At 46.5% G+C, this 27519-nt stretch overlaps 1 protein-coding gene across 5 annotated transcripts in view; it reads left to right on the forward strand.

Moving 5' to 3' along the window:
* The window catches only part of LOC143988961 (adhesion G protein-coupled receptor F5-like), a 314489-nt gene that overhangs the window by 78361 nt on the left and 208609 nt on the right, over positions 1 to 27519 (forward strand). For all 5 annotated transcript variants that reach the window (XM_077488917.1, XM_077488920.1, XM_077488921.1 and 2 more), the window contains one exon: positions 19501 to 19713. In XM_077488917.1, coding sequence (XP_077345043.1) covers positions 19501 to 19713 — 213 coding nt within the window. The remainder of the gene's footprint in view (positions 1 to 19500; positions 19714 to 27519) is intronic.

Below are 27519 nucleotides of genomic sequence, written 5' to 3' on the forward strand. Positions count from 1 at the left end.
TGATCAGACTTTGCTCCATCGGACTTTTGTTGTCAGAAAGTTTGTCCGTTCGCACAGCCAACAAAAGTCCGATGAAAACCAAAAAAGTTTGTCCGATGGAGCGTACACACGGTCGGACGTTGCTTCAAAACAGCTAATTTGCATGTTTGTTGTCAGAAAGTCTGATCGTGTGTATGCGCCTTAACAATATGCGTTAAAAACAGGGGTTTAGTCTGCACACATTTGCAAATGCATGCGTAAGCCACAGAGCCCCGCCAAGCTTCTAACTTTAGCTTGCTCAGTTAAGTTTTGACAAAAAAAAAAACTGGAAGCCCACTCGTTTTTTGCAGAGCTGCACCAGATTATTACTATTATTATTATTATTTTTATTATATGCTGCTGGGGACCGAAAAATATAAACTTTAGCGCCTTTGGATAAAAGAACTGATCGTCAAACTCCAGCTGCAGTAAAAAACTCACTAATAAACAAATGGCAAAGAAGCAAAGTGAGAATATAAAAACATTTTGCTGTGCTTAGGGTTTATCATATTCATGTAAACATGCAGAACACACAAAACATTAATAAAGAGAGTCCCGGAGCTAGCAGCCGTAGGGGGTGGGCGCAGGGACGGCATGACATGTGCTGGACTGCACAGTCGCCGTCTTTAGGGAAGATCAGGGCCGCTTTAAGGAGGCCAGGTGGGCGGAGCCTAGCGCGTAGCTCCGTGATTCCAGGACGTGCTGCGCTCAGTCACAGAGCGGAGGAGGAAGTGATCGGACCCTCCCGCTCAGCGCAGCACAGCACGGCGGCACTCGTGACCATGGCGGCAGGTGACAACTTCTTAGAGGACTTGCGGTCGGTGGTAGCCAGTCGGGGCGCCACGTGGCTCAGGGCCCAGATAGCGGCCATGGCGGCTGAGGGGGAGGCGGCAGCCAGTGGGGGAGCGCTGGCTACACCTCGGGCGCGGCGATCCAGGCCACCTGAGCGGTACAGCCCAGAGGCCGACCCGGGGGGCTCCATCACAGGGCGCACGGCACTCCTGGGGGGGACGGTGGATCGGCGGGGACCTCACAGACCCTTGAGGTGGCGGCCTCCTCTGGCCAGAGGGCCTCCAGGTCAGCTGGGAGGAGTGGGCTAAGGAGAGGCCAGGCGGCTGCGTTGGGAGAGACCGGGGCTTCACAGAGCTCGGCGCCCCCGGCCAGGCGCCAATGCATGGGGCGGCAAAAGGACACAAGCAGTGCGGGTGGCAACAGCCAGCCCAGGTGGCGGGAGCAGGTCGTTGAGCGGGTGGGGGTCCTGCCCGTACGCGCGGCCCCCAGTCCCAGGCAGCCCAGAGGCGGGCATAGGGGGCGCCATGCCGCCGGGGGGGCCTCCGAGGTGACCCCGGAGAGGAGCAGCCGGCCGGACGGGAGGCGGAGGAGCGCTTCGCCGCCACGGGTGAGCGCGGCGGGCAGCCACGGAAGGAGGGAGTCGCGCCCCATACACCGCAGATCCGAGGACGGGGGAGCTGGTGCATCTGGAGTTCGCGCTCCTCGCAGGGAGCTGGAGGTCGATAGCGGAAGGTCCGAAGGGGAACTGTCAGAGTCGGACGGAGGGGACGACCAGGTTCGGTCGGCGGCGGTGGGTCCGAATGAGGCGGCTGCAAGGCCCAGTCCTGGGCAGCCCGGTGAGTGTGCTTCTACTAATATTTTTTCTTCCTTGTTACAGGATTTACTTGCACGGGGTAGCCCACAGGGTACAGCTGCCAGGGGTGGAGTCGGGGCTGTGGGGCCCGGGGCGGACCTCCTTGTGGCAGGGGAGAGGGAGTGCGGTCAGGCGGGTCAGGAGGCCCTGGGGGGTTTGTTGCAGGGACTCAAGGATTTAGTGCAACGGTTTGAACAGCTGGGTGCGGGCAGGCCAGCTCACGCATGGTCCCAGGCGCATACGCCTGTGTCCGGCACAGCTGGAGGGGTGACTGGGGTGCAGGCCGCCCCCGCCAGTTCCACGGGGGTGTCGGTGGTTGAGCCATTAGCAACCCTGGCCGGGGCCCCAGCTTATGGGGGCACGGTTAAACCGGCTGACAAGACGGCTGAATTGGTCCGTTTGGCGGATGCGGCAAAGAGTGAGGTGTACGTCTGCTTCGAGGGCCCGCTCGGAGCACACCTGAAGACAGAGGTGAAAGAGAAGATTTGGAAAGGTGAGTACATCGAGATTTTCACCTTGTTGCCGCTGGAGAAGTTCAACCTGGATAGGTTGAAGCCCGAGGAGCGGAAGAAAGAGGATGAGGAGAAGCGTCGGTACAGGTTAATTCCACGCACATTTGCCAACTGGCTACAGGCATTCGCCATGCTGGCGAGCGTCGTGGGAGAACGGACTCCGGAACACTGTTCGGCGCTATTCGTGTATTTGGAAGCCATCAGCGAAGCGCACAGGACGTATGGTGGTACGGCTTGGCTTCGTTATGATGAGCAGTTTAGACAACGTATGGCAGTCCGACCGTCTCTTCGCTGGGATCACAAGGATATTAGCCTGTGGATGAAGCTCATGACAGCGGCGCGGGCTCCCAACCCGTTTTTTCAGCCGGGGGTCGGAAGTTCGACAACCTCAGGGCAGCCGACCGAAAAACGTTGGCGTTTTTGCTGGCAGTTTAACGCAGGCACCTGTAAGTTTGGGGCCAACTGTCAGTTCAAGCACTTATGCTCCGTGTGCGGGGGTACTCACGCGCTCTCCAAGTGTTTCAAGAAGGGGGGCGGGCTTCCCGGAGATATTGCGCATAAGAGGGACGACGCCAGTGCGGGTGGAAAGGATGTTGCCTTTCCTCAGTAGATACCCCGATCGGGCGGGAGCAAAATTGTTGGAAGACGGTTTTACTTCCGGTTTCAAGATCCCCTGTACTTTGACCTCGGTTCCGCCCCTGGCTAAGAATTTGAAGTCCGCATTACAACACTCAGCTGTTGTTGCTGAAAAACTTGGCAAGGAGGTGTCCTTGGGCCGCATGGCCGGCCCATTCAGGGAGGCGCCTTTCCCAGACCTGGTGGTTTCGCCTCTCGGTGTGGTGCCGAAGAAGGAACCGAACAAGTTTAGGCTGATCCAGCACTTGTCGTTCCCAAAAGGGGGTTCTGTGAACGACACTATCCCCCCGGAGGAGTGTGCGGTGACATACACTTCTTTTGATGCGGCGATCGCTTGGGTGCGGCGCTACGGCCGGGGGGCCTTGATGGCAAAGTCGGACGTTGAATCGGCCTTTCGTCTGCTTCCTGTGCACCCGGACAGTTTTAGACTTCTTGGCTGCACATGGGAGGGGGGGTTTTATGTGGATCAATGCCTTCCTATGGGGCGTTCTATTTCTTGCGCCTTTTTTGAGCAATTCAGCTCATTTTTGGAGTGGGCTGTCCGTGACGTGTCGGGCATCAACTCGGTAGACCATTATTTGGACGACTTCCTATGTGTTGGCCCGGCGGGCACCACGGTGTGTGCGGTACTTTTGGGGACGCTGCAACATTTGGCGGAACGCTTCGGAGTTCCTTTGGCTCCGGGGAAGACAGAGGGGCCCAAGGCCTGCATCACATTTTTGGGGATCGTGATTGATTCCGCGAGAATGGAGTGCAGGTTACCATTGGACAAGCTGACGTCGCTTCAGGAGGAACTGCGTGGGATGATTGGAGTGCGTAAAGTGCAACTGCGGCGGTTGCAGTCGCTGCTAGGGAAGTTGAACTTCGCCTGTCGGATCATGCCCATGGGGTGGGTTTTCTGCCGCTGGCTGGCGGCAGCTACATCGGGTATCCGGTCCCCCCAACATTTTGTGACCCTCAATCAGGATCACAGGGCGGACTTGGCGGTCTGGCAAGGGTTTTTGGAGACCTTTAATGGCCGGGCCCTGTGGATTTCCGGCCCGATCAGTAATTTTGACCTGGAATTGTTCACGGACGCTGCGGGTTCCACGGGGTTCGGAGCGTTTTTTAAGGGACGATGGTGCGCGGCACGATGGCCGTCTGAGGGGTCTGAGGCGGGGTTGTTAACAAACCTGGTGCTGTTGGAACTGTTTCCTATTGTGGTGGCAGTTGAAATTTGGGGGGAAGCGTTTCGTAACCTGAAAGTGAGGTTCAATTGCGACAATCTGGGGGTGGTGCAGGTGGTGAATCGGCTGACGGCGGCCTCAGGGCCGGTTGTCAGGCTTTTTCGGCATTTGGTTTTACGGTGTTTACAGGTGTTAGGTGCAATTGTCAACTTAATTGCTTTCTAGTTTATATTGCTGTGCCAAATTTTAGCTCTTAAAGAAATAAGACACAGAGACCGTTCTCCGTATATCAGCTCCGAGCATGAAGTCCCGTGCTCAGCTTCTTCCTCTTTTTTATTATCTTATATAGGGTGGTTACAAAAGTATAGGTTTTAGCAAAGTTTCCATATAAGGTAACAAGCAGTTAATTTCAACATACATCACGCGATGGTCAGTCGTTTAACAGAAAACCACAAACTACAACCTTGCAACATATTTTGACACGTACACATAGAATGCAGAGAGAGAAATGAAAGGAAATTAAACAAAACTTAAGTAGAACTATAATCCATTAATTTCCAATCTTATCATTTTTCCCCCTTTGACATCATACCCTTCACCATTCTGGGTCCTTGCAAACAAGTTAACAGCTGATACTTCAAAGAGTACTATCCCTGACCGCGGGTTGTCAGAGGAGGATAAGTCTTCTCTATTTACCCTCATCCCTCAAATCCATACCAGCATCTTATAAGCAAAGAGAATAGAAAAGGGGTGATGTCAAAATACCCTTTTTATCATTAGAGTTCCTTAATATCTTTCTCTTTCCATTCTATCTGTTCGTGCCTTAATCTTCCTATATAAGCAACAGTTTATTATGGTAAGCAATACAAAAGCTAAAATTAGAATAAGCATCGGATTGAGCATCCAATTGAAAATACCCGTAGCTGTGGGTGACCATCCACTGAAAACATCGTACCAATGGTGGGTAGTTTCAGCTCTTATCTGTGAGGATAAATGTATTAATTTTCCTTTATCTATAACTGCAGATATTAGATTATTTTGAAGGGTATGTTCCTGTGTCTCTATATGTTTTCTAAGTATTTCAGACTCATTTAAGATTTGTTGTAAGGGCTCTAATGATATTATGAAAGGTGTAGTATCAGTAAGATTATCTACCGTCCATTCTTGATTGAATATTCTATGTGCATCTGGTTCAAAAAGGAAAGTTTCATTCTGCCATTTAAGCATTTTAACATTCTTTACACATCCTGAATAAGGAGCTGTTTTATTTAAACTTTCCATAGTTTCCTGATCATTTGTAATTAAACAAATATGTTGTGGTCCTATCTCCATAAATCTGTTTCCTACACTTACTGGTAGTCTCTGAAACTTACATATATTAGATTGATGTTTCAATAAGCAAGGTTCATAGACTGGAGAACTGCTTCCACAAACTATTCCCTTATTAGTTTTAGTACATAGACTTAGATCATGAGTCATGTTTTGTGTATCTACATAATGTCCATAGATCTCAGGATACCAAAATTCAGGTAGATCCTTCCCTATCAGGAGTGGCATTACTATTAACTTACACATTACCTCAATCCCTTCTACTTTATATACATCAAATCTTCCAGCACACCATCTTTCTTCACATTCAACTTCTTTTCCTGGTACTTCAAACCATGTATTTTCTAAATTTAAACCCTTGAAATAGGTCATCCAAGTGTGATAATTCCCCAATCGTAGCTCATCTCGAGCTCTATTAATTTGAATGTGATAAGATAGTGTAGAGAAAGCACATTGAGTAATATTTATGAACTTCTGATTTGCTTTCCACAACTCCAAACTAGCTAGTACTGTGTGATTAACCATAATATTGAGATATTTAGTTAACTGTACCTGGCTAATTTGTGTTTCAAATGTTGTAGGTAACCATTTGCTTGTGATTATTAAACTATCAGCTATGTGACTTCCTGCACGTTTCCACTTATTTTGTATCATTTCCATCTGTATCCCATTCATTACTCCCATTCCAGTTCCTGCAGCTCCCAAAACTGTATCATACCATTCTCGTCGATACCTACACTCTGGTAGCTGGGGAAAAGTTACATTAAATTTGATTTTTGTTTTCTGTTGTGATACCGAAACATTTATGCAAGTTTTAGGAATAGGAGTTAATACAGAGGATTCAAAGATGGTAGGTAGAGTGTCCTCTATCTTTATATCGAAACCATAATGTTGCCATTGTATATATCCTCCTATTTTTTACCTGATTTCCTTTTTGGTACAAAATACCATGCTGCACAAATATAAGTTGCAGATTGATTTGTACTAATAGGACCTGTTAGATTGAATTGTTCACTTCCACTTACTGGTCTGGGACCCTTTCCCCTCTGTTGGTTCCTGTAGATTTGGGAATCTGGGGTAAAAAGTAACATTCGTGTTTTGTCAAATACTTCCCTCCACATTTATGTGGTGTGCTATTAAAGGGCCATGTTAAATTGTCCCTCCAATGGAAAGTTATGTTTACTTGTGCTTGTGACTTTGCTTTTATCCACACTACTGGTGAATCCACATTCTGCATCATGTAAAAAGGACCCTCCTGTCCTGACACTGTGAAATTTCCTACAGTATACCATTCATAGTAAGGATATTGCGTTATACTCTTATCTTGATTTATCCATCTAAGATCAGTACTGTTTTCATGTACTGTTACATTGATACCGGGAGTCCATGTGTAAACAAACGTTTGAAAACACTCAAGCACTATTATCATAGTTAGAAAGATCGTCATTCTGTTTCTCTCGATTCAGGACTCTTTTTGCAGTGTGATGCGTGGATCCAGGCTGCTTTACCCTCCAACTTGACCGATGTGGGAGTGGTCAGCAGTACTTGATATGGTCCTTCAAACCGTGGCTCTAAAGCTTTTCTGGTATGTTTCTTTACATAGACCCAATCTCCGGGGCTCAGCGAATGAGTACCTGCTATTGAGTTAGGGTCTGGAAGAGAAGAATACACACTTTTGTGGATCTTAGTTAGATGCTGTTGTAATTGTATCACATATGCAGTCAAACTATCACATTGCAATTGCATACTCTGTGGAAAGTATAAACCTAGTCTGGGTGCATTCCCAAAAAGTATTTCATATGGGGATAACCCTGTTTTTCCCGTTGGAGTATACCTTATGGAGAACAAAGCTAAGGGTAGGCATTCAGGCCATGGTTTATTTAACTCCTGCATAGCTTTTTGTATTTTTAACTTTATTGTCCCATTTACTCTTTCTACTGATCCTGAACTCTGTGGGTGGTAAGGGGTGTGGAAACTTTGTTGAACCCCTAACATAGCCATTACATTCTGCATGATTTCTCCTGTAAAGTGTGTTCCCCTATCTGATTCTATGGTTTCAGGAAGACCAAACCTAGGTATTAACTCAGTGATCAGTTTCTTGGCTGTGGCTTTTGCTGTAGCTGATTTCACTGAATAACTTTCGGCCAGCCTGAAAATAAGTCGATGCACACAAGACAAAATTCAAATGGGCCGCTCTTAGGCATTTGGATATAGTCAATTTGCAGTCTCTGAAAGGGATACTGGGCCCGAACCTGGTGTTTCTGTGGAGTTTTTACTCTCTGTCCTGGATTATTCAGGAAACAGATTTGGCAGGCTGCACAGTAGTTTCTCGCAATACTACTGAATCCAGGGGCGAGCCATCCTTGGTTCACAATCCTATACATGGAATTGGAACTGACATGGGTGGGTAGGTGAACTGCCGCTGCCATTGCTAGATACAGAGAGGCAGGTAGGCATATTCTGCCTCCTTCCCTCCATATATTGTCAAGGCCTAGCGCTGCTCCCATTTTTACCCATCTGTCTTTCTCACTCTGGTGTGCAGGCTTTCAGTCTTTCACTTATCTGTGGAATTAATCCTTCCATGAACTGTCTATTGAAGGCTCGGATCGTGACTGGCAGAGCCAAATCCAATCCCTCATCTGCCATCATACTTTCCATAGATAAGTAAAATTCGGAAACAGTTTGTTCTGGCATTTGTTTCATGGGTGATATGGACCCCCTCTCATGTTGTTTTGCCTGACAGAAAGCTTCTAATCTAGCAATAAAAGGGGCCCTTGAGTCTATGTGTCTCACATGCCCTCCCAACAGGTTACCATCTGCATCAGTCTGTCCTGCCGGCCGATGTGGACCTATCTCATTCATAAATTGGTTGAATAATGTCAAAGTCATTTTATGTCTACATAAGTCCTCTCCGTCCTGCTAGGCCGCTTCATGCGTATTCATTAATTGGGTTACAAATCTGCAGAAAGCGGCTGGTTTTGCTACTGGGTCTGGGGCGCTCTGTATTAATGCCATAAGGGTGTCTGCTGACCAAGGCGCCCAAGTCCTTATCTGCATTCTACGGGTGACAGTTGGTGGGGCATTTGGGTTGGCTGGTCCAAAATCTGGGTTATTCACTTGCACTATACGCGTGTCAGTTCGTACGGGAGCTACCGTTTCTGGGTGAGGTTTTTGTGCCCCACAATGCACACATTCTATTGCCCATTCTGGGTTCTGTGCTCCACAGACCTGACAAACCCATCCTCTCCCCTCAAGTACAGGATATATCTTGTGTGTCTTACGCTCTATGTCAGCATATGGGGGTGGGGTGGATGGTTTGGGGTTAACTTTAGGCTCAACCAGTTTCATTCGTCGGTCTTTCATATCCCATCCGTCACACTCTGGATTATATTTCCACCCTTCATCCTGTGCTCGATTTGAGACCTTAATTAAGCATTCAATCTGATACGTCCATTGTTTCTCTAACACCTCTCCCTGTCTGTCCTTTCTTATTTCATCCCATACTTCTGGGTCTAAACCCGCTGCTCCTTTCACTTTGAATTTACGGAGGACATTTTTCAAATCCCTCGCTCCATCTTTACCATAGATGTTTTTAACTATCTGTTGCACAGTATAGTGTGCCACAGTTCCCTGTCGGGGCTTTGTATTCAGCTGGCCCATTTTGGCAGTCTGTGCCTAGGTAGCGTGTGGGACACTTAATGTACCGATATATATATAATTCAAAAAGTTACAAAAAGCACCTCGTTACTTTCCTCCTAGGGTGCCAAAAAATACTAAAAACCTCTCCTGGATGAGATTTCTGAAATCGAATTACCTTATATGCTAGCCAACTGACAAATATTATAACCAGACTGACGGCTACAACATATACAAGCATTCCTTTAAGTGGCCAGGTATCCCCTCTAGATCTCCGGGCTTGTGGAGACCTTATTCCCCTTTGTATCTGGGATCCCTCTCGTGCACTCTTATCCCTGCTTTATGGAGCAGACAGGGCTTATACTCTCAACCCGCCTATGGTTTATGAATTAGATGTGAGGTTAAGCATAAGCGTCAGACCCCCCCGAAAGGGCGCATTCCGTTGCTTAGTTCGGCAATCCCCTTCCAACTCATACCATCCTTGACAAGGCTCATTCACTTTCTCAACAAGACAGACAGACAACAAACAACAAATAATTCCAGCAATATAAACCAAATATACAGTAATTGAAGACCCGCCACTACAGAGGCTGATGCTCTGCACCAGGAGGACAGTAACTGACAGAACGGATAGGCACAAATCAGGGGAGCACAGAATATAAGAAAAATAAAGCTTTTTCTTACCTGCGCAGGTTTTGGTCTGTGGTTCCCAGAATGCCTGATCCGATTGTTCCGTCGGTCCCGTTCGTCCACCTCTTGTAGTTTCATTGGCCGGGTCCCTGTTCGGGCGCCAAACTGTTAGGTGCAATTGTCAACTTAATTGCTTTCTAGTTTATATTGCTGTGCCAAATTTTAGCTCTTAAAGAAATAAGACACAGAGACCGTTCTCCGTATATCAGCTCCGAGCATGAAGTCCCGTGCTCAGCTTCTTCCTCTTTTTTATTATCTTATATAGGGTGGTTACAAAAGTATAGGTTTTAGCAAAGTTTCCATATAAGGTAACAAGCAGTTAATTTCAACATACATCACGCGATGGTCAGTCGTTTAACAGAAAACCACAAACTACAACCTTGCAACATATTTTGACACGTACACATAGAATGCAGAGAGAGAAATGAAAGAAAATTAAACAAAACTTAAGTAGAACTATAATCCATTAATTTCCAATCTTATCACAGGTGAATGCTTTCATCTATGCTGTGCATTTGCCGGGAGTTGACAACACAATTGCTGATGCTCTGTCTCGTTTTCAGTGGGACAGGTTTCGGGGACTGGCACCGGAGGCGGAGCATCACGGGATCGACTGCCCCGCGGGGTTGTGGAGCATTGCGCTAGAACAGCGGCAAGCTGGATAGAGCAATCTGTATGTAAGGCTACGTGGGGGGCCTACTCGAGGGTGTGGCGTGAATGGTCGGATTGTTTAACAGCTATCGGCATGGCCCCGGGTGATGTGGGCATGGCTCAGGCGGTGTTCTATTTCATTAGTGGTTTTCTGGATAAGGGGGTATCGGCAGCCACCATTGATTGGAAATTGGCTGGGCTGGCTTTTTTGTTTAAATGGCAGGGTCAGCGGGACTTCACGAAGGAATTCTGGCTAAGACAAGCAGTGAAAGGCTATAGGCAGGCGCAAAAGAGGAGGGACGGGAGGCGACCAGTCTCTTTTGAACTTCTTCGTGCCCTAAGTTGGGCTGTGGTGGGGGTTTGTCGTTCGGACTATGAGCGAACGCTTTTCTGGGTGGCTTTTGCCCTCGCCTTTTTTGGGGCGTTACGGATTAGTGAACTGGTCAGCCCGTCAAAACGGGTTGCGGGGGGTTTGGCGCGGGATGATGTGGCACTGGGACAGGCTGGGGTTAGAATCCTGATTCGGCGGTCTAAGACTGACCAGGAGGGTAGGGGGTTGCTACTGGGGTTGGCCAGGATAGGGGAAGTGGCACTCTGCCCTGTTAGGGCTGTGGAAAGCTTCCTGGCGGTGCGGCCGGCGGTCTCGGCTCCATTCCTAATACATCTGGATGGCACTTACCTGTCCAAGTTTCAGTTTGTGACTGTTTTTCGTAAGTGCGTGGTGGCGGCGGGTTTTGACCCGACCAATTTTTCCTCTCACTCCTTCAGGATTGGGGCTGCTACCGAGGCTTCTAGAGCGGGGTTGGGTGTCGAGGCGGTTAGGCGAATTGGGAGGTGGGACTCGGACAGGTTTAAATTGTATGTCCGTCCGCAGATGTTAGATTAATGCACTTTTCCTCGTTTCAAGTTTTGGGGCTGGGGGTTCAGATGGGTTTATTAGTGGTTTTTCATATGTGTTAATTTTTATTTCTCCTCAGGTTATGAAGTGGGCTTGGTGTGGATACTGGGCCATTCATACGTTTTTTGGGGAGCAAAGAGAGCGGATATGCGGCCGAACGGCAGGCAGCTTCGCATACCGAGGCAGGAGGCGCAAGTTCGTTGGATTGGGATCCCTGGCATGAGGTGGAACAGGGTGCTTGGAGAAGTGCATAGGTTCTCACGACTGGACAGGTCACCCAATGTGTTGCTTTTTCATGTGGGGGGCAATGACATGGGGGCCAGGTCGATGAGGGATCTTATCCGGGACATAAAATGCGATTTTTTACGATTGAAGGCTGCTTACCCTAATATGGTTATGGTATGGTCGGACATGGTTGGCAGGATGGCTTGGAGGTGGGCCTTATCGGACAAGAAGGTGGACAGGGCCAGGGTGAAGGTCAACAAGGAGGTCAGCAGGTTCTTCATCAGGAATGGGGGCCTTGCAGTCAGACATAGGGAATTAGAAATGGAAACGTGGAGGTATTTACGGGGTGATGGCGTTCATTTGAATGACGTCGGGACGGATCTGTGGACGTTAGGCTTGCAGGCTTGCAAGGCTTTACCCCTTTCGGGCTGTGGCGGTTCTTTGGCAGTTTTAAAGTAATAATGGGAGGTACGAGTAGTAAACTGTTGTACCCATCCATGGATGGGGTTGGTTTATTGGTACTTCCAGGTTACGAGGGGCTAACCTGGAAGGGTTAAAAGGGGTAGGTCACTGCGACGATTTAGGTATAGCCTCCGAGACAGGGGTTTCCGTCTGGAGGTCAAGAGGTCAAAGTTCAAAAGCCGTTCGCAGTGACCAGTATGTTATTATGCTAGTACCCATGACCCGTTTAAAGGCTGGGAAGGTTTACGATTATTTTAAAGTTATTTATGTTATTTATGAAACAGATTTGTTAAATAAAATACGGCCGGATGGCCATTTAATCCATATGTAGTCCAGTCGTTTGTTTAAGGTGGGTTACGGGAAGTGGTTAAGGGTATTTGGAGGAGTAAAAGGTTTATAATACACTGGGCTTAGAGTCCTACAGATGTCAAGAGAGTCCCGGAGCTAGCAGCCGTAGGGGGTGGGCGCAGGGATGGCATGACATGTGCTGGACTGCACAGTTGCCGTCTTTAGGGAAGATCAGGGCCGCTTTAAGGAGGCCAGGTGGGCGGAGCCAGGGGCGGAGCCTAGCGCGTAGCTCCGTGATTCCAGGATGTGCTGCGCTCAGTCACAGAGCGGAGGAGGAAGTGATCCCCACCCACCCTCCCTAATTGTGGAGTGAGGGTCCTTGGTTGGGAGGTTTTTTAGTGCTCCAAGGGGAGCCAGGCGGTTCTTTGGCAGTTTTAAAGTAATAATGGGAGGTACGGGTAGTAAACTGTTGTACCCATCCATGGATGGGGGTGGTTTATTGGTACTTCCAGGTTACGAGGGGTTAACCTGGAAGGGTTAAAAGGGGTAGGTCACTGCGATGATTTAGGTATAGCCTCCGAGACAGGGGTTTCCGTCTGGAGGTCAAGAGGTCAAAGTTCAAAAGTCGTTCACAGTGACCAGTATGTTATTATGCTAGTACCCATGACCCGTTTAAAGGCTGGGAAGGTTTACGGTTATTTTAAAGTTATTTATGTTATTTATGAAACAGATTTGTTAAATAAATTACGGCCGGATGGCCATTTAATCCATATGTAGTCCAGTCGTTTGTTTAAGGTGGGTTACGGGAAGTGGTTAAGGGTATTTAGAGGAGTAAAAGGTTTATAATACACTGGGCTTAGAGTCCTACAGATGTCAAGTCCTATTAGGTGATGAAACAAAGTGCTTGTGCTTAAATTGATATCTCCTGTGCAATGATGTTCAGACTGGGTGCCCAACATAGATGTACACTCACCCTGGATGTTTACCAACTATCTCTAGTATGGTTGTTTAGGCATGTGAGGATACCCCTAGGCAGGGCTTTTTTTCTCAGACAATAGGTACAGGAACTCCCCCTTTCCGAGTCACCCCTTGTCTCCGCCCCTACACACCTCCGTGTCCTATTCCTTGGTCCCTTCCCCTACCCACCTCCCAGTACAGCCACTTTTAAAGAAAACAGAACCACATATAATTTTGTGGTGCTCAGTAATTTGTATGGAATTTGGTAATGATACTAAGAAAAGCAGTAAACAATACAGACCCACGCCAGCAACAATAGATCCCCCTAACAACAATGGATCATACGCAACATTTCCCCTCTGCTAACAATATAGACTATTGGCAGCAACAACAGATCTCCCGCAGCCAGCATCAATAGACTCTCCATCAGGCAACAACAATAGATCCCTCGCTCTACAGTAGATCTCTCCCAGCAACATCTGATCCCCCAGCAATTTAAGACCCACCCTCAGCAACAATAGGTCCCCCACCAGCAACATTAGACCTCCTCGGCAACAATAGACCCCCTCCAACCAGAATAGATCCCCCAATCAATAGATCCGGCAGCACACCCCAGCTTTTCTTGCAATTACATACAGTCAGTGCTGGAGGTGCTGGAACTGTGTTCTCCCGCGTTCCCGCTGAAATAAAGCCCTGCACCTAGGGAACCTGTTGAAATGATGTCTCATGCATGAATGCACCTCATAAGTATGGATGCAAATGACAAAGGAGAACCTTCATTGCGCAATGCCGTAAAGCCAGGTTTATTAAATACACAAATTAAAATAATTCACTCACATTTAAAAGTGCCTTATAGTCCTGGCACCCGGAGGGTGTAGCAGGCGATTATTAAGGGAAATCGGCCCTGATGGGAAAAGCCGCCGTTTGCAGCATTCAGCTTGATTCCCGGGTAGTTTTGTATGGGCGGAAGTAACGCGATGACGTGGTGAAGCCTTCAACGTTTCGTCCTGTCACAAAGCCATCATCAGGAAGTGGTCTAGTGCCGCTGGGGGTTAGGGTAGGGGGAATAAAAACAAATCTGTTCACTTGAATGAGCAAATTACTGGTTTGCCTTATGAAACATGAAATTTCCAAAAGAAGGTCTATTCATCTAACACATTGATGGGCTGCTGATAAGGCGGTACAGCCAGCCCTCTGTACCAGGCCTAAGCCCCATTAAAAAGGGGGGCCTGGACACCTGGCATTTGGATTATTCTCTGGAGAACATTTGACAGGTGGTGAGGAGACACTTGCACAACAGTCCTATTCACTGGAATGGGACTTGTTGGATGGTGGTATTATTTCTGCCATGTCTGTGAAGCATAGCATAATGGCCATGGCATTTTAGCAAAAATATAATTTGATATTTTCAAGGGGGAGGGACTGTCAGGTAAGCTGTATGGGGCCCTGTGATTTCTAACAGCAGCTCTGTTCATATATAAGGTAATATGATCTTTCCATCAAACCAGTATTGCCTGGAAAATATGATCTGTACTGGTGGTATTTTTCTGCACATGAACCAATTCTTTGCAAGGGTTTAAGTGCGTTTAACTGTACCTAGTAGCACATTTTTTTTTCACATACCATTTTAGTAATTAGCTGATTGACATATTGCTTACAGTAACCAACCTTTCAAAAATATGAAGTATGACTGCATTGCTAAGGTACATGAATAGACGTTAAAGGTGTCCCACACCCCAAAGGGTTTTTTGGGGAAGAAAGTTTTAGCAGCTCACAGAAGGAAGTAAACTAAGAGCTATAACTGATGAATTATAGGGGACAATGTACTGTATATCAGGAGCTTTAGACATTAATCAATTACACCAGCATTCCAAATATGGTATAAATGACCACGTTAAAGTGGTTGTGAAGAGCGAAGGTTTTTTACCTTCATATATTCGATGCATGAAGGTAAAAAACCTTCTGTGTGCTGCTCCCCCCCTATTTTCCAAAAGCCGTCCTAGTGGCTGATTAGCCGCTAGATGGCTTTTACAGGCAGCAGGAGTGGATATCCCCCCTCCTCCGCCTCTCCGGGCTCTCCCGTGTGATCGGGTTATCTCAGCCACCCATCTCTATGTTCCTGGGGGGCTGGAAGTGACGTCATGATGTTTTTTTTTTTACATGAAATTTTATTCAGTTTTTCCATAGTACAGCAATGCTGATGAAAAATAAAAAAAACTTAAAAAACACAGACTGTACTCAAAAATTATAGATGCAGGAATTGCAGATGTGTGTTGCAAACTATTAGGCAACATTCATGTGGCACTACAATAACATTGTCTAAGTAAAGGACTAGCATCTGATCCAATGTTTCGCTTACCATTGGATGTGAGTTAGACCAGTGTTTCTCAACTCCAGTCCTCAAGGTGCCCCAACAGGTTCAGGATTTCCATTATTTTGCACAGGTGATTCGAAAAGTTTCACTGCCTTAGTATTTACCACAGCCGTTTCATCCGAGGGAAATCCTGAAAACACGACCTGTTGGGGCGCCTTGAGGACTGGAGTTGAGAAACACTACTGAGTTAGACAATGTATAGAGGTAACTAATAAACTTGGATGAAAGGGGTAACCTCATCAAAAAACGCCCTGTTTTGGCAAATGCAAGCACAAACTATGGATAGATTTTGCAGGCGGACAAATCTGACCCCAAATGACACTTTTTATGGACCAGTGGCATTATTACATTGCTCAGTGCTATAAAAATGCACCGATCAATGTAAAAAATGACATTGGCATGTAATGGGGTTAACACTAGGGGGCGATCAAGGGGTTAAGTGTGTTTCCTAGGTGTAGGGGGGATGGGCTGCCAGGGACATGACAGAGATCACTCTTCTGGCAGTGCCCCCTTGATTACTCCCTAGTGTTAACCCCTTCCCTGCCAGTGACATTTATACACTGATCAGTTGCTATTTTTAGCTCTGATCACTGTAATAATGTCACTGGTCCCAAAAAAGTGTCGAAAGTGTCCAATATGTCCGCCTCAATGTCGTAGACCTGCTAAAAATCACTGATCACCACCATTACTAGTAAAACAAAAACATATATAATAATAAAAATGCCATAAATCTATCCCCTATTTTGTATATGCTATAGCTTTTGCACAAATCAATCAGTATACGCTTGTGATTTTTGTACCAAAAATATGTAGAAGAATATATATTGGCCTAAACTGATGAAGAAATTCGTTTTTTTTTTACATTTTTGGGGGGATATTTATTATAGCAAAAAGTAAAAAATTCTGTTCTTTTATTTTTCAAAACTTTGTTTATATCGCAAAAAATAAAAACCACAGATGTGATCAAATACCATCAAAAGAAAGCTCTATTTCTGGGGAAAAAAGGACATCAATTATGTTTGGGTACAAAGTCGCACAACTGTGCAATTGTCAGTTAAAGCGACGCCGTGCCGTATCGGAAAAAAATAGCCTGGTCATTCAGGGGGTAAATCCTTCTGGTCCTTAAGTGGTTAAGATGATTAACCCCTCCCTTTTTTTGATCATTTTTCTATCTGTTGACATATTGTACCTCTATGAAAATAAAATAACTGCAGGAATATAACCGCAAAGTCCTTGACCATCCTCCAAGTTCATTTTCTGTAAACAGCACCATGAAATGAGGAAGAGAGAGAACACAAAAACTGATTATATAACATTTAGGAATTAAAAGAACTTGAAGCCTCTGTTTATGAAATGCCTGGTGGGGATTTCCACTGCCGAGTTGTTATTGATCTATACATGCTGCTCGTTGTCAGTATTCTCTTTCTTCTTTCCTCGTACGAGAACAATAAATATAACCTGCAATATAATACATTTTTGTTTTGTGGTTTAGATACCGTTTGTCCTGCAGAGGCTGTTAAAACTTACCCTGGGCCTCCTGTGATATTTCCAATCAAGAAGACCTGGCATCAACTTCAGAATCATTGTCCCTAATCACAGATCCCCTTTGCAGGCTGTGCAGTAAGGAGAAAGTGTTTAGCTTGGCTTCTGAGCTTCTGATCATCCCGGCCAGCACTGAAATTGAACCTGTATGCCCAATGCAGTGTTCTTCGGGCTGTACAAATTCTCAGAGTATCTCTTTAGCTGACAATATAGCGGTTTGTAATTCTGTAAAAAAAAAAAAATTATTATTATTATTATTATTATATTATTATTATTATTGTTATGCCCCATACACACGGTCGGACATTCCGACCACAAAATCCGTCTGATTTTTTTCAGACGGATTTTGGCCGAAACTTGTGTTGCATACACACGGTCGCACAAAGTTGTCGGAAAATCAGATCGTTCTGAACGAGGTGAAGTCAAACACGTACGTCAGGAGTATAAACGGGCCAATAGCCAATAGCTTTCATCTCTCTCAGTTTATTCTGAGCATGAGTGGCACTTTGTCCGTCGGAATTGTCTACACACGATCGGATCATGTTGTCGGAAAATTTTAGATCCTGCGCTCAAACTTTGCGCATCAGAAAATCCGAAGGAAAAAGTCCGATAGAGCCCACACATCATCGGATTTTCCGACAACATGATCCGCTCGCACATTTTCCGTTGTAAAATCTGACCGTGTGTATGGGGCATAAGGGTAAGAGAGTGCAGACTACTAACATGTCATATATTAAAGCGGAGTTCCACCCACAAGTGGAACTTTCACTTTAAGTACTCCTCGCCCCTTGACATGCCACAATTGGCATGTCATTTTTTTGGGGGGGGGGGGGGGGCTCCGTACCTGGTTTGGAGTGGGACTTCCTGTCCCACTTCCTCCTTCCGACTTCTGGCTGCCTAGGCAACTCCTAGGCGCCCCCTCCCTCTCGGCAATGTTCTGGGACATGTCAAAGGTCTCAGAACATTGCCTGGCCATTGACGGAGCACAGCGCAGCTCGCGCATTCGCAGTGCGCGCCTGGCTGTGAAGCCGCAAACTGTCACAGCCGGGAACCCACACTCACAATGTTGGTGCCGCAAAGGGGGGTGGGGGATGGAGGCTTTGGACGGCCGCATCGCTGGATCGTGGGACAGGTGAGTGTTTATTAAAAGTCAGCAGCTACACTTTTTGTAGCTGCTGACTTTTAATAAACTAAAAAAAACTGTGGAACTCCGCTTTAACTATTGTAAATATTTTTATTAACGCTACTAGAAGTTTCATTTATTTTTTCTTTTAGACCAGTTTTCCTTCAAAGGGGTTTTATTTTAATGTTGTCAGTGTATCTAGTCCAGTTTTGAAATAATAATAATTAAAAGTGTATCTAAAGACAGAAAAAAATATATAATATATTTCAGCTTACCAGTCCTTAGCTGTGATGTTTGCTTTAGAACCACTTTAATGCATTGCTTGCATTAAGGTAAAAAAAAAAAAAACTACCCTCTACCCCCTCCCTAAATATTTACCTGAGTTCTCTCTTACCTATATACTTTCCAGTTTTGTGCAACTATATTGCACAAAGCGGTCCTTAACCTAAATTCTGGGGTATCCAGCCTGCACTCCTATGGTGGCGCACCTGTGTCAAGCCGGGCTGTGTGCATCTATAGACACACACAGCGTGGCTTGGCTCTCCCCTTGCTTCCTATTCACATTATTTGATGCACAGCAGCAAGAGCCAATGGCTCCCCCTGCTGTTTATGAGATTGTGAGAGAAAGAGAACCATCGCTGCTGTTGATGGGCACAGCACTGGATTGATACAGGACTAAGATAAGTATTTAGGGAGGGGGGTGGGGAGTGGAAAGTTTGTTTCCTTAAGGCAAGTAGTGCATTATTAAGATTTATATAAAATGTTTGGCTTTAGAAATATTTTAAGCTGGATATACACTGTACGAATTCTGTCCGGTTCCTCAAGAACCAGTCAAAATTCTCTTGGTGGGTGACCCTGTTGGCCGTCTCCTACCAAAAATTCCTTGATTGAAAAATCAAAGGAGCTAGGCAGAAAACTTTCAGCTGAAAAGTAGTTACATCCAATCAGATTTAACCTCTGCTTGAGTATTTTGACAGCTGGTGGGGCCGGCTTTCACAATACAATAGTGGTAGAATCGTCCATCATTGACGTACAGCGAGTATATGGCCAGCCTTTTACTCAACAATCGTGATAGCATTCACGAACCAGCTACAGGCACTACCACTCTTCGACAAGAACTGCACTTCATTGCTCTGGATCGGCTTCCTATTGGTCACAAAGGTGAATACCATTCCTGCACAATATGTTGCCCTTATAATAGGGTTACCCAGCATTATTTTAGTAAAAACTACAGATTTAAAAAAAATTTGCAAAACTTTTGAAATTGCATTATCATCTTAACACTTATATGACATTTTAGTGATCATGTTTACATTTGCTTAAATCACCCCTTTCTTTTTTCTTATAGCAAAGTCAAATATAACAATATCTCCAGACCCCATTTTCCAAGGAGACACAGTAACAATTTATTGTACGTTCAGTGTGTCTGGCAACATTTCCTGGTATTTCAACTCAAAAACGCCGATTTCAGACAATCAAAAATACAGCACCTCTTCTGGAAAGCAAGGCACAATGATGCAATATACACTGATGATAGGAAATGTTAATGATACTGATAAAGGTAAGTAAAGAGTCACTACTTTTCTAAAACACATTAGTGACGTTATGCTGAGAACAAGCAATGTTGTCTGTTTTGTACCCCTGGGAAAAAGGAAGAGAATTGAAAAGTTGCAACATGCATTCTCCATCAATCTATAAGGAAAAAACAGCAGGGGTAAAATATTTTGAAAGTTTTTTTTAAAGAGAAATGTCACTACAGTAAAAGTAAAAGTTAGAGAGCAGATATATGAATCCACATGATGGTTGTCATGGTTATGCAGTGATCTTCCTCTGTTTGCTTACCTCCCCTCATGTGTTCTGACTAAGAGGCCAGCCATTTCCACCTGGTGGTTTTTATAACCTCTCCTCTAAGCATGGCTCCACCCCAGGCCCTATCAGGGAACCCTATATTAACCTGTGCACTGCAAGCCAACAGTGCTGATCAACCATTGTGTATCCATTGTGTGTTTGGCTTCCTGGTTCCTGCTTGCCGTGTGCTCTATGTTTGACTCTGTTACTGACCTTGGCGTGTTCTCAACGATTCCTGTCTGCTTGTGACCTTTTGCATGTCCCTGACCATCCCTGTCTGCCTGTGACCCTGAAACTTTGGCGTGTACTCTGTTGTTCCTGTCTGCTACTTGCCCTGACCTCTACCGTATCCCCTTACTATCATTGTCGTTCCAGCCTGCTGCTTCCTTCCTCCTGTAGTCTACTGTGAGCGTGAGCAGTGAGACCCTAGGGGCCGCACCCGCTGGCTCTTAGACTTCGCGCCCTGGGGAATCTATGCTCCAGCTCCCATTGGGATCTGTGTTAGTGATCCTGTAGACCTGTGTCCTGAATCTCCCTGGGTACAATTCGCAGCAGTCAGTCCTAAGGTCCACTACCTAGTGGTGCACTTCTGACTCCTACGGAGTGCATCTGTCACCTGGTCTCAGGTGACCTGACAAGGGTCCTCAGACATAGCAAAAAGACTAAATAATTACACTTTTGCCGCAAGAGGACTGAATCACCATCAGCAAAATGATGCTGACACTAAAGCTCTTAATTTCACTTATTAAAGCAAGGTTCCACCTAAAAGTGGAACTTCTGCTTTAAGGGGTCCTAACTCCCTGACATACCACATTTGGTATGTCATTTTTTTGGGGGTGGGGACCTAGTTTTGATTGGTATCCAGCTCTCACATCTACGGGCCTTGCTTTATCTAGATGGCAATTCACCTCCTCATAGAAGGTTAATAGATTGGTTTGGCAAGAACGATTCTTCATGAATCCATGCTGATTACTGCTAATCTCATTACTAAAATCTTGTATATAGTTTCTTATCATCCCCTCCAAGAGTTTGCATACACTTGATGTTAGGCTAACTGGTCTGTAATTCCCAGGGATGTATATTGGGCCCTTTTTAAATATTGGTACTACATTGGATTTTCCCTAAGTACCCTCGGGTGCAAGCCATCTGGTCCCAGTGATTTATTATTGTTAAGTTTCCCAAGTCTAATTTTAATTCTGTCCTCTGTTAACCATGGAGGTGCTTCCTGTGATGTGTCATGAGAATAAACACTGAATAAACCCCCGATTGCCTTGTGAAGACTGAGGAGAATAAAAAAATCAATAACTTCGCCATCTCCCCATCCTTTGTAACCAGATGTCCTTCCTCATTCTTTATAGGGCCAATATGGTTTTTACTGTTTACATACATAAAGATTTTTTTTGCTCTCCTATGTGTCTTTCATGTTCTATCTTAGCCGCCCTAATGGCACACTTACATTTCTTGTTGCATTCCTTATAAAGTCTGAATGCGGAAGTTTATGATAAAGCACCGGTAATCTGCACCAAAGCCGCAGATACACTGTGCTGCACCCGCAGTGTGGCCAAACCGCAGGGGGGCAGTGTGCAAGCATCCTTAGAAGCCATTTAAAGCTTTCCTGGTTCCTCCCTCACCCTCATTCTCATAAATATGCTAATGACATTCTTAAATAAAACCTCTCTGTTTTCATTGCATACCTTATTTTAAATTCAGTGATGTCATTATGAGGCAGGCAGATCATGGGTGGAAGAGGCCAGCAGGGTGCTGCACAGAACTTCCTGAAAACATCACCGCTCCCTGCCTCAAGACTCCTCTCAAGAGCAGGCAGCCCTGATGCAACCAGTGGACTAAACTTTAGGAGAAGTTATGCAAATATGACATTGCCTTAATGGTTAAATGTCAGTTTGGAGGAGTGGACATACCTAGGTAAACTATTTGCATGCAGACTGACCCAGGTGTTATACTGAGCTTCCATGATTAAAAGGACTGAAAAACAAAAATTGTGAGGGGTTTTCCAGGGATAGTATGTCTTGGGAGGAAAGGGAAATGTTATGTTGAATTTCCTCCAGCGTGGAAATGAGGAGGGCTATCCTATTTGCAACACCGTCTAATGCCGCGTGCACACGTAGCCGTCTGTCCGACGGACTTAGTCTGGCGGACTTCCCTCCAGACTGTCCGTCGGACTTTGCGAACGGGCTACTTGCCCACACACGGCACTTTTTCAGCGGACTAATACGGCGTACTAAGTCCACCGTACTATCCGCCCTACTTTTGAAATGAACGGACTCGCCCACACACGCGGAGGAAAGTCCGCTCATTTCGAAGGAGACGTCGCTGGCCCCGCCGACTGGTATGGACTTAAAGGGGAACCCCAACGGCGAAAAAAATCGGCGTGGTGGTCCCCCCCGGTCCACATCAGACCCTTGTCCGAGCACGCTACCCGGCCAGGAAAGGGGGGGACGACGACAGAAGACCGGGCCACCGCCTGTAAAAGAGCTATAAGAAGGTGCGGTGGCCCGGCAGAAGAACCGAAGAGGGGGACAAGACCCGCGAAGTCGGAAGAAGGGCGGCGGCGAGGAAGAAAGCCGGGCTCCTCTGCTAGCAAAAGAGCTACAAGAAGATAGCGGAGGAGTCCGGCGAGAAGACCCCCGAAGACGGGAGACCCCCGGAGCTGTGCAATAAACTATTTTATCTTGTGTGTTGTGTTTTTTTTGTACTTTATTTTACAGGTGAATGGGTAGGGGTACATTGTACCCCATACTCATTCACATAGGGTGGGGGGGGCGGTATCCGGGGGCCCCTTATTAAAGGGGGCTCCCGGATTCCGATAAGCCCCCTGCCCGCAGACCCCGACAACCAATGGCCAGGGTTGTTGGGAAGAGGCCTTTGTCCTCATCAACATGGGGACAAGGTGCTTTGGGGTGGGGGTACGCTCGCTCGCCCCCCCTTTCCTGGCCGGCCGGGTAGCGTGCTCGGACAAGGGTCTGATGTGGACCTGGGGGGGACCCCCACGCTGATTTTTTTCCGGCGCTGGGGTTCCCCTTTAAGTCCATACCAGGCGGCGGGGCCAGCGACGTCTCCTTCGCGGGCCCCGCCTATCTGGAGACCCGCTCGAATGAGCGGACTTTTCTCCGGGTGGGAAAAGTCCGTTCATTTTAAAAGTACAGCGGACTGGCACACACACGGCCGAATTGTCCGCCAAAATGCGAGTCCGGCGGGAAGATTGGAGTGCAAAACTACTTTCTAAGTCTGCCGTACTTTCGGGTCAAAAAAGTATGCCGGAGGCTACACACGGGGGGATTGTCTGGCGGACTTGAGTTTGCCAGATTTTTCCACCCGCTTGTTTGATCGTGTGTACGCGGCATAATGCACACTTTGGCAAGCTCCCGGTGTGCAGTGAAATCAGAGTAATGCTGCGTACACACGATCAAACAATCGGGTGGAAAAGTCCGGCAAACTCAAGTCCGCCGGACAATCCCCCCATGTGTAGCCTCCGACGTACTTTTTTTACCCGAAAGTACGGCGGACTTAGAAAGTAGTTTTGCACTCCAATCTTCCCGCCGGACTTGCATTTCGGCGGACAATCCAGCCGTGTGTATGCCAGTCCGCCGTACTTTTGAAATGAACAGACTTTTCCCACCCGGAGAAAAGTCCGCTCATTTTGAGCGCGTCTCCGGGTAGGTGGGGCCCGCGAAGGATGTGTCGCTGGCCCCACCACCTGGTATGGACTTAAAGGGGAACCCCAACGCCGAAAAAATCGGCGTGGGTGTCCCCCCCAGGTCCACATCAGACCCTTGTCCGAGCACGCTACCCGGCCGGCCAGGAAAGGGGGGGGACGAGCGAGCGCCCCCCCCCCCCTCCTGAGCCGTACCAGGCCGCGTGCCCTCAACATGGGGGGTGACTTGGGGAAGGGGGGCCACCAAAGCACCTTGTCCCCATGTTGATGAGGACAAGGGCCTCTTCCCGACAACCCTGGCCTTTGGTTGTCGGGGTCTGCGGGCAGGTGGCTTATCGGAATCCGGGATCCCCCTTTAATAAGGGGGCCCCCAGATACCGGCCCCCCACCCTATGTGAATGAGTATGGGGTACAATGTACCCCTACCCATTCACCTGTAAAATAAAGTACAAAAAAACACAACACACAAGGGTTAAAATAGTTTATTGCACAGCTCCGGGGGTTTTCCGTCTTCGGGGGTCTTCTCGCCGGACTCCTCTGCTACCTTCTTCTAGCTCTTTTACTAGCGGAGGAGCCCGGCTTTCTTCCTCACCGCCGCCCTCTTCTTCCGACTTCGGGGGTCTTGTCCCCCTCTTCGGTTCTTCTGCCAGGCCACCACGCCTTCTTATAGCTCTTTTACAGGCCTTCTGTCGCCGCTGTCATCGCTGTCGTCGCCACTTTCTGTTCTTCTGTTCTTCTCTTCAGATGTTGCCTTGTCGCTCCCTCCGTGCGGTCCCCCCTTCCCCAAGGCACCCCCCATGTTGAGGGCACACGGCCTGGTACGGCTCAGGAGGGGGGGGCTCGCTCGTCCCCCCCTTTCCTGACCGGCCGGGTAGCGTGCACGGACAAGGGTCTGATGTGGACCTGGGGGGGACCCCCACGCCGATTTTTTTCGGCATTGGGGTTCCCCTTTAAGTCCATACCAGGTGGCGGGGCTAGCGACGTCTCCTTCGCGCCCCGCCTACCTGGAGACATGCTCAAAATGAGTGGACTTTCCTCCGCGTGTGTGGGCGAGTACGTTCATTTCAAAAGTACGGCGGATATTAGGCTAGACTTAGTACGCCGTATTAGTCCGCTGAAAAAGTGCCGTGTGTGGGCAAGTAGCCCGTTCGGAAAGTCCGGCGGACAGTCCGGCGGGAAGTCCGTCGGACTAAGTCCGCCGGATAGTCGGCTACGTGTGTACGCGGCATTAGAGTGAAAGTATGATGGCACCGATTGGCACCCCAATTAGGTGCTTTCGCCAAACCGTGTTCCCTGCCCTCCAAACCATTACAGCAGACCCAGAGCTAATACCAGCCCTGTTACCCCAATCATTGTACACAGACAAGATTTTGAGGTAAAAACCAAAGGAATGATTCGTTATTGAAACTCAGACACATACTTTATACCCCACAGGAGGACATTCCCCTCTTGAGTATGGATGAGCCGAACACCCCCTGGTTCGGTGCGGCAGAACATGTGAACAGACAAAAAATTTGTGCAAACGCGCGAACACCGTCAAAGTCTATGGGTCTCGAGCGTGAAAAATCAAAAGTGCTCATTTTAAAGGCTAATATGCAAGATATTGTCATAAAAAGTGTTTAGGGACCCGAGTCCTGCCCAGGAGACATGTATCAATGCAAAGAAAAACATTTTGTTTTTGGGAGCAGTGATTTTAAGTATGCTTAAAGTGGATGTAAACCCAAAATGTTTAATTTTTTTTGGTCTGGCACAATACAGAGTATGGGATTTCAGATCAGCTGTGCCCAGTCTTGCCACAAAGAGTTAATCCAGCTCTGAGCAATCCTCATATTTGTTTTCAATGAAATAAAACGGACAATCTGTGAAAACTTTGTCCGTTCTTCCCAGTTGCTGTGATTGACAGTTGATTTACATATCTCGTGCACTAGACTAAGACATGCATTATTTTTTAATCCCCACCCCCACTCCTTTCTTCAGCAGCTCTGCAAGAATTGGCTGTTCCACACCTCAGCATGATTTGGCATGCTGAAGTCATGTGGGGAGTTTTCTGGATTTTGACTGGATGTTGGTGATCATAGCAGAAGTTCAGTGTAAGAAATACACAGGAGAAAATGCATGTTGATAAGGGGAGTGTAGAGGTGGGCAGGGAGTCTACTAACATCACAAACCACCCACTGACCCCTGGAAAACAGACTCACCCACAAAATATGCAGTTTTTCGGGTCTCATAACAGACAGAGGGGAGACATTTGACAGATAAGTATATATGCAGGAGGCATGTATATCCTTCTAGATAACCAATATTGCAGTAGTTTAGAAAGGATGAGAGTGGGTTTACGTCCACTTTAAGGTGAAACAATAAAAGTGTAATATACGTTTAACCCTTTCATGACTAAGCCTATTTTTGACATTTGGTGTTTACAAGCTAAAATCCATATTTTTTGCTAGAAAATTACTTAGAACCACCAAACATTATATATATTTTTTTAGCAGAGACTCTAGAGAATAAAACGGCGATTGTTGCAATATTTTATATCAAGCGGTATTTGCGCAGCGGTGTTTTAAACGCAACTTTTTGGGGAAAGGGACACTTTCATGAATAAAAAAAAAAAAAAACAATTATCAAACAAATTAGCCCAATTTTTTTGCATACCGTATTTGCCGGCGTATAAGGCGACTGGGCGTATAAGACGACCCCTTATTTTTCAAGTGAAAACATAGGTTTTGGGCAATACTCGCGGTATAAGACTACCCCCCTTCTGAGGCAACACCATTAAAAAAAACATTAGAACCATTAAAAAACACAAAGCAAGAATGCCAACTACTCATCTGCCATGCTGTGATATGTCATAAAGTAAATCAAACAATAATAACACAGAGATCTATTGAATGCCACAACTCTGGAAAGTAGAATTTTTCACTAACCAAATCTATACCACTTTTGGGTTAGATTCTATGGGAATTGTCCACCAAAATGCATTTAAGAACCCCCTTGTCATATGTCCCAGATTTACCTGTCCTTCTTGGGTGCCTGGAACCTCAAAGGCAAACAGCAGGATGTATGGTAGTAGGAGATCAGTAAATGGATTTACCCAGGGAAGTATGGTGAGCGGTGTATTATTTTAATGAATACAACGCCTGCTTGGATTGGCAGAGGCTGTAGCATCATCAGCCCTTGCCTCTCTCTCTCTCTCTCTCAAAGCCAATCTGAGCAGGCTACTCTATGTAGCCTGCTCGGATTGGCAGAGGTTGTTACTCCAATCCAAGCAGGCTCTGTATTCATTAATAGAATACATCGCTCGCCGGGATTGGCTCAACGGTGTATACTGTTTGTAGCTGAAGCCACATACAGTATTAGCAGACATTTGGGGGCTGACATCCATCATTGTATACCCCGCGTATAAGACGACCCTCGATTTTTGGGCATTTTTTTTAAGTGTAAAAGGTAGTCTTATATGCCAGAAAATACAGTAATGTGAAAGATAATGTTACGTCGAGTAAATAGATACCAAACATGTCACACTTTATAATTGCATGCACTCGTGGAATGACGACAAACTACGGTACCTAAAAATCTCAATAGGCGATGCTTTAAAAAAATATTCCGGTTACCAGGTTAGAGTTACAGAGGAGGTCTAGTGCTAGAATTATTGCTCTCGCTCTGATGATCGCGGCGATACCTCACATGTGTGATTTGAACACCGTTTACATATGCGGGCACGACTTCCGTATGTGTTTTATTTGCTGTGCGAGCTCGCAGCGACGGGGGGGGGGCGGTTTAAAAAAAAAATTCTTATTTATTTTATTAATTTTTAAATTAATAAATTGTTTATAAAAAAAAAAAAAA

Source organism: Lithobates pipiens, unplaced genomic scaffold (genome assembly GCF_037356315.1).
Source record: "Lithobates pipiens isolate NorthernLeopardFrog02 unplaced genomic scaffold, aLitPip1_a1.2 Scaffold_18, whole genome shotgun sequence".
Taxonomy (NCBI): domain Eukaryota; kingdom Metazoa; phylum Chordata; class Amphibia; order Anura; family Ranidae; genus Lithobates; species Lithobates pipiens.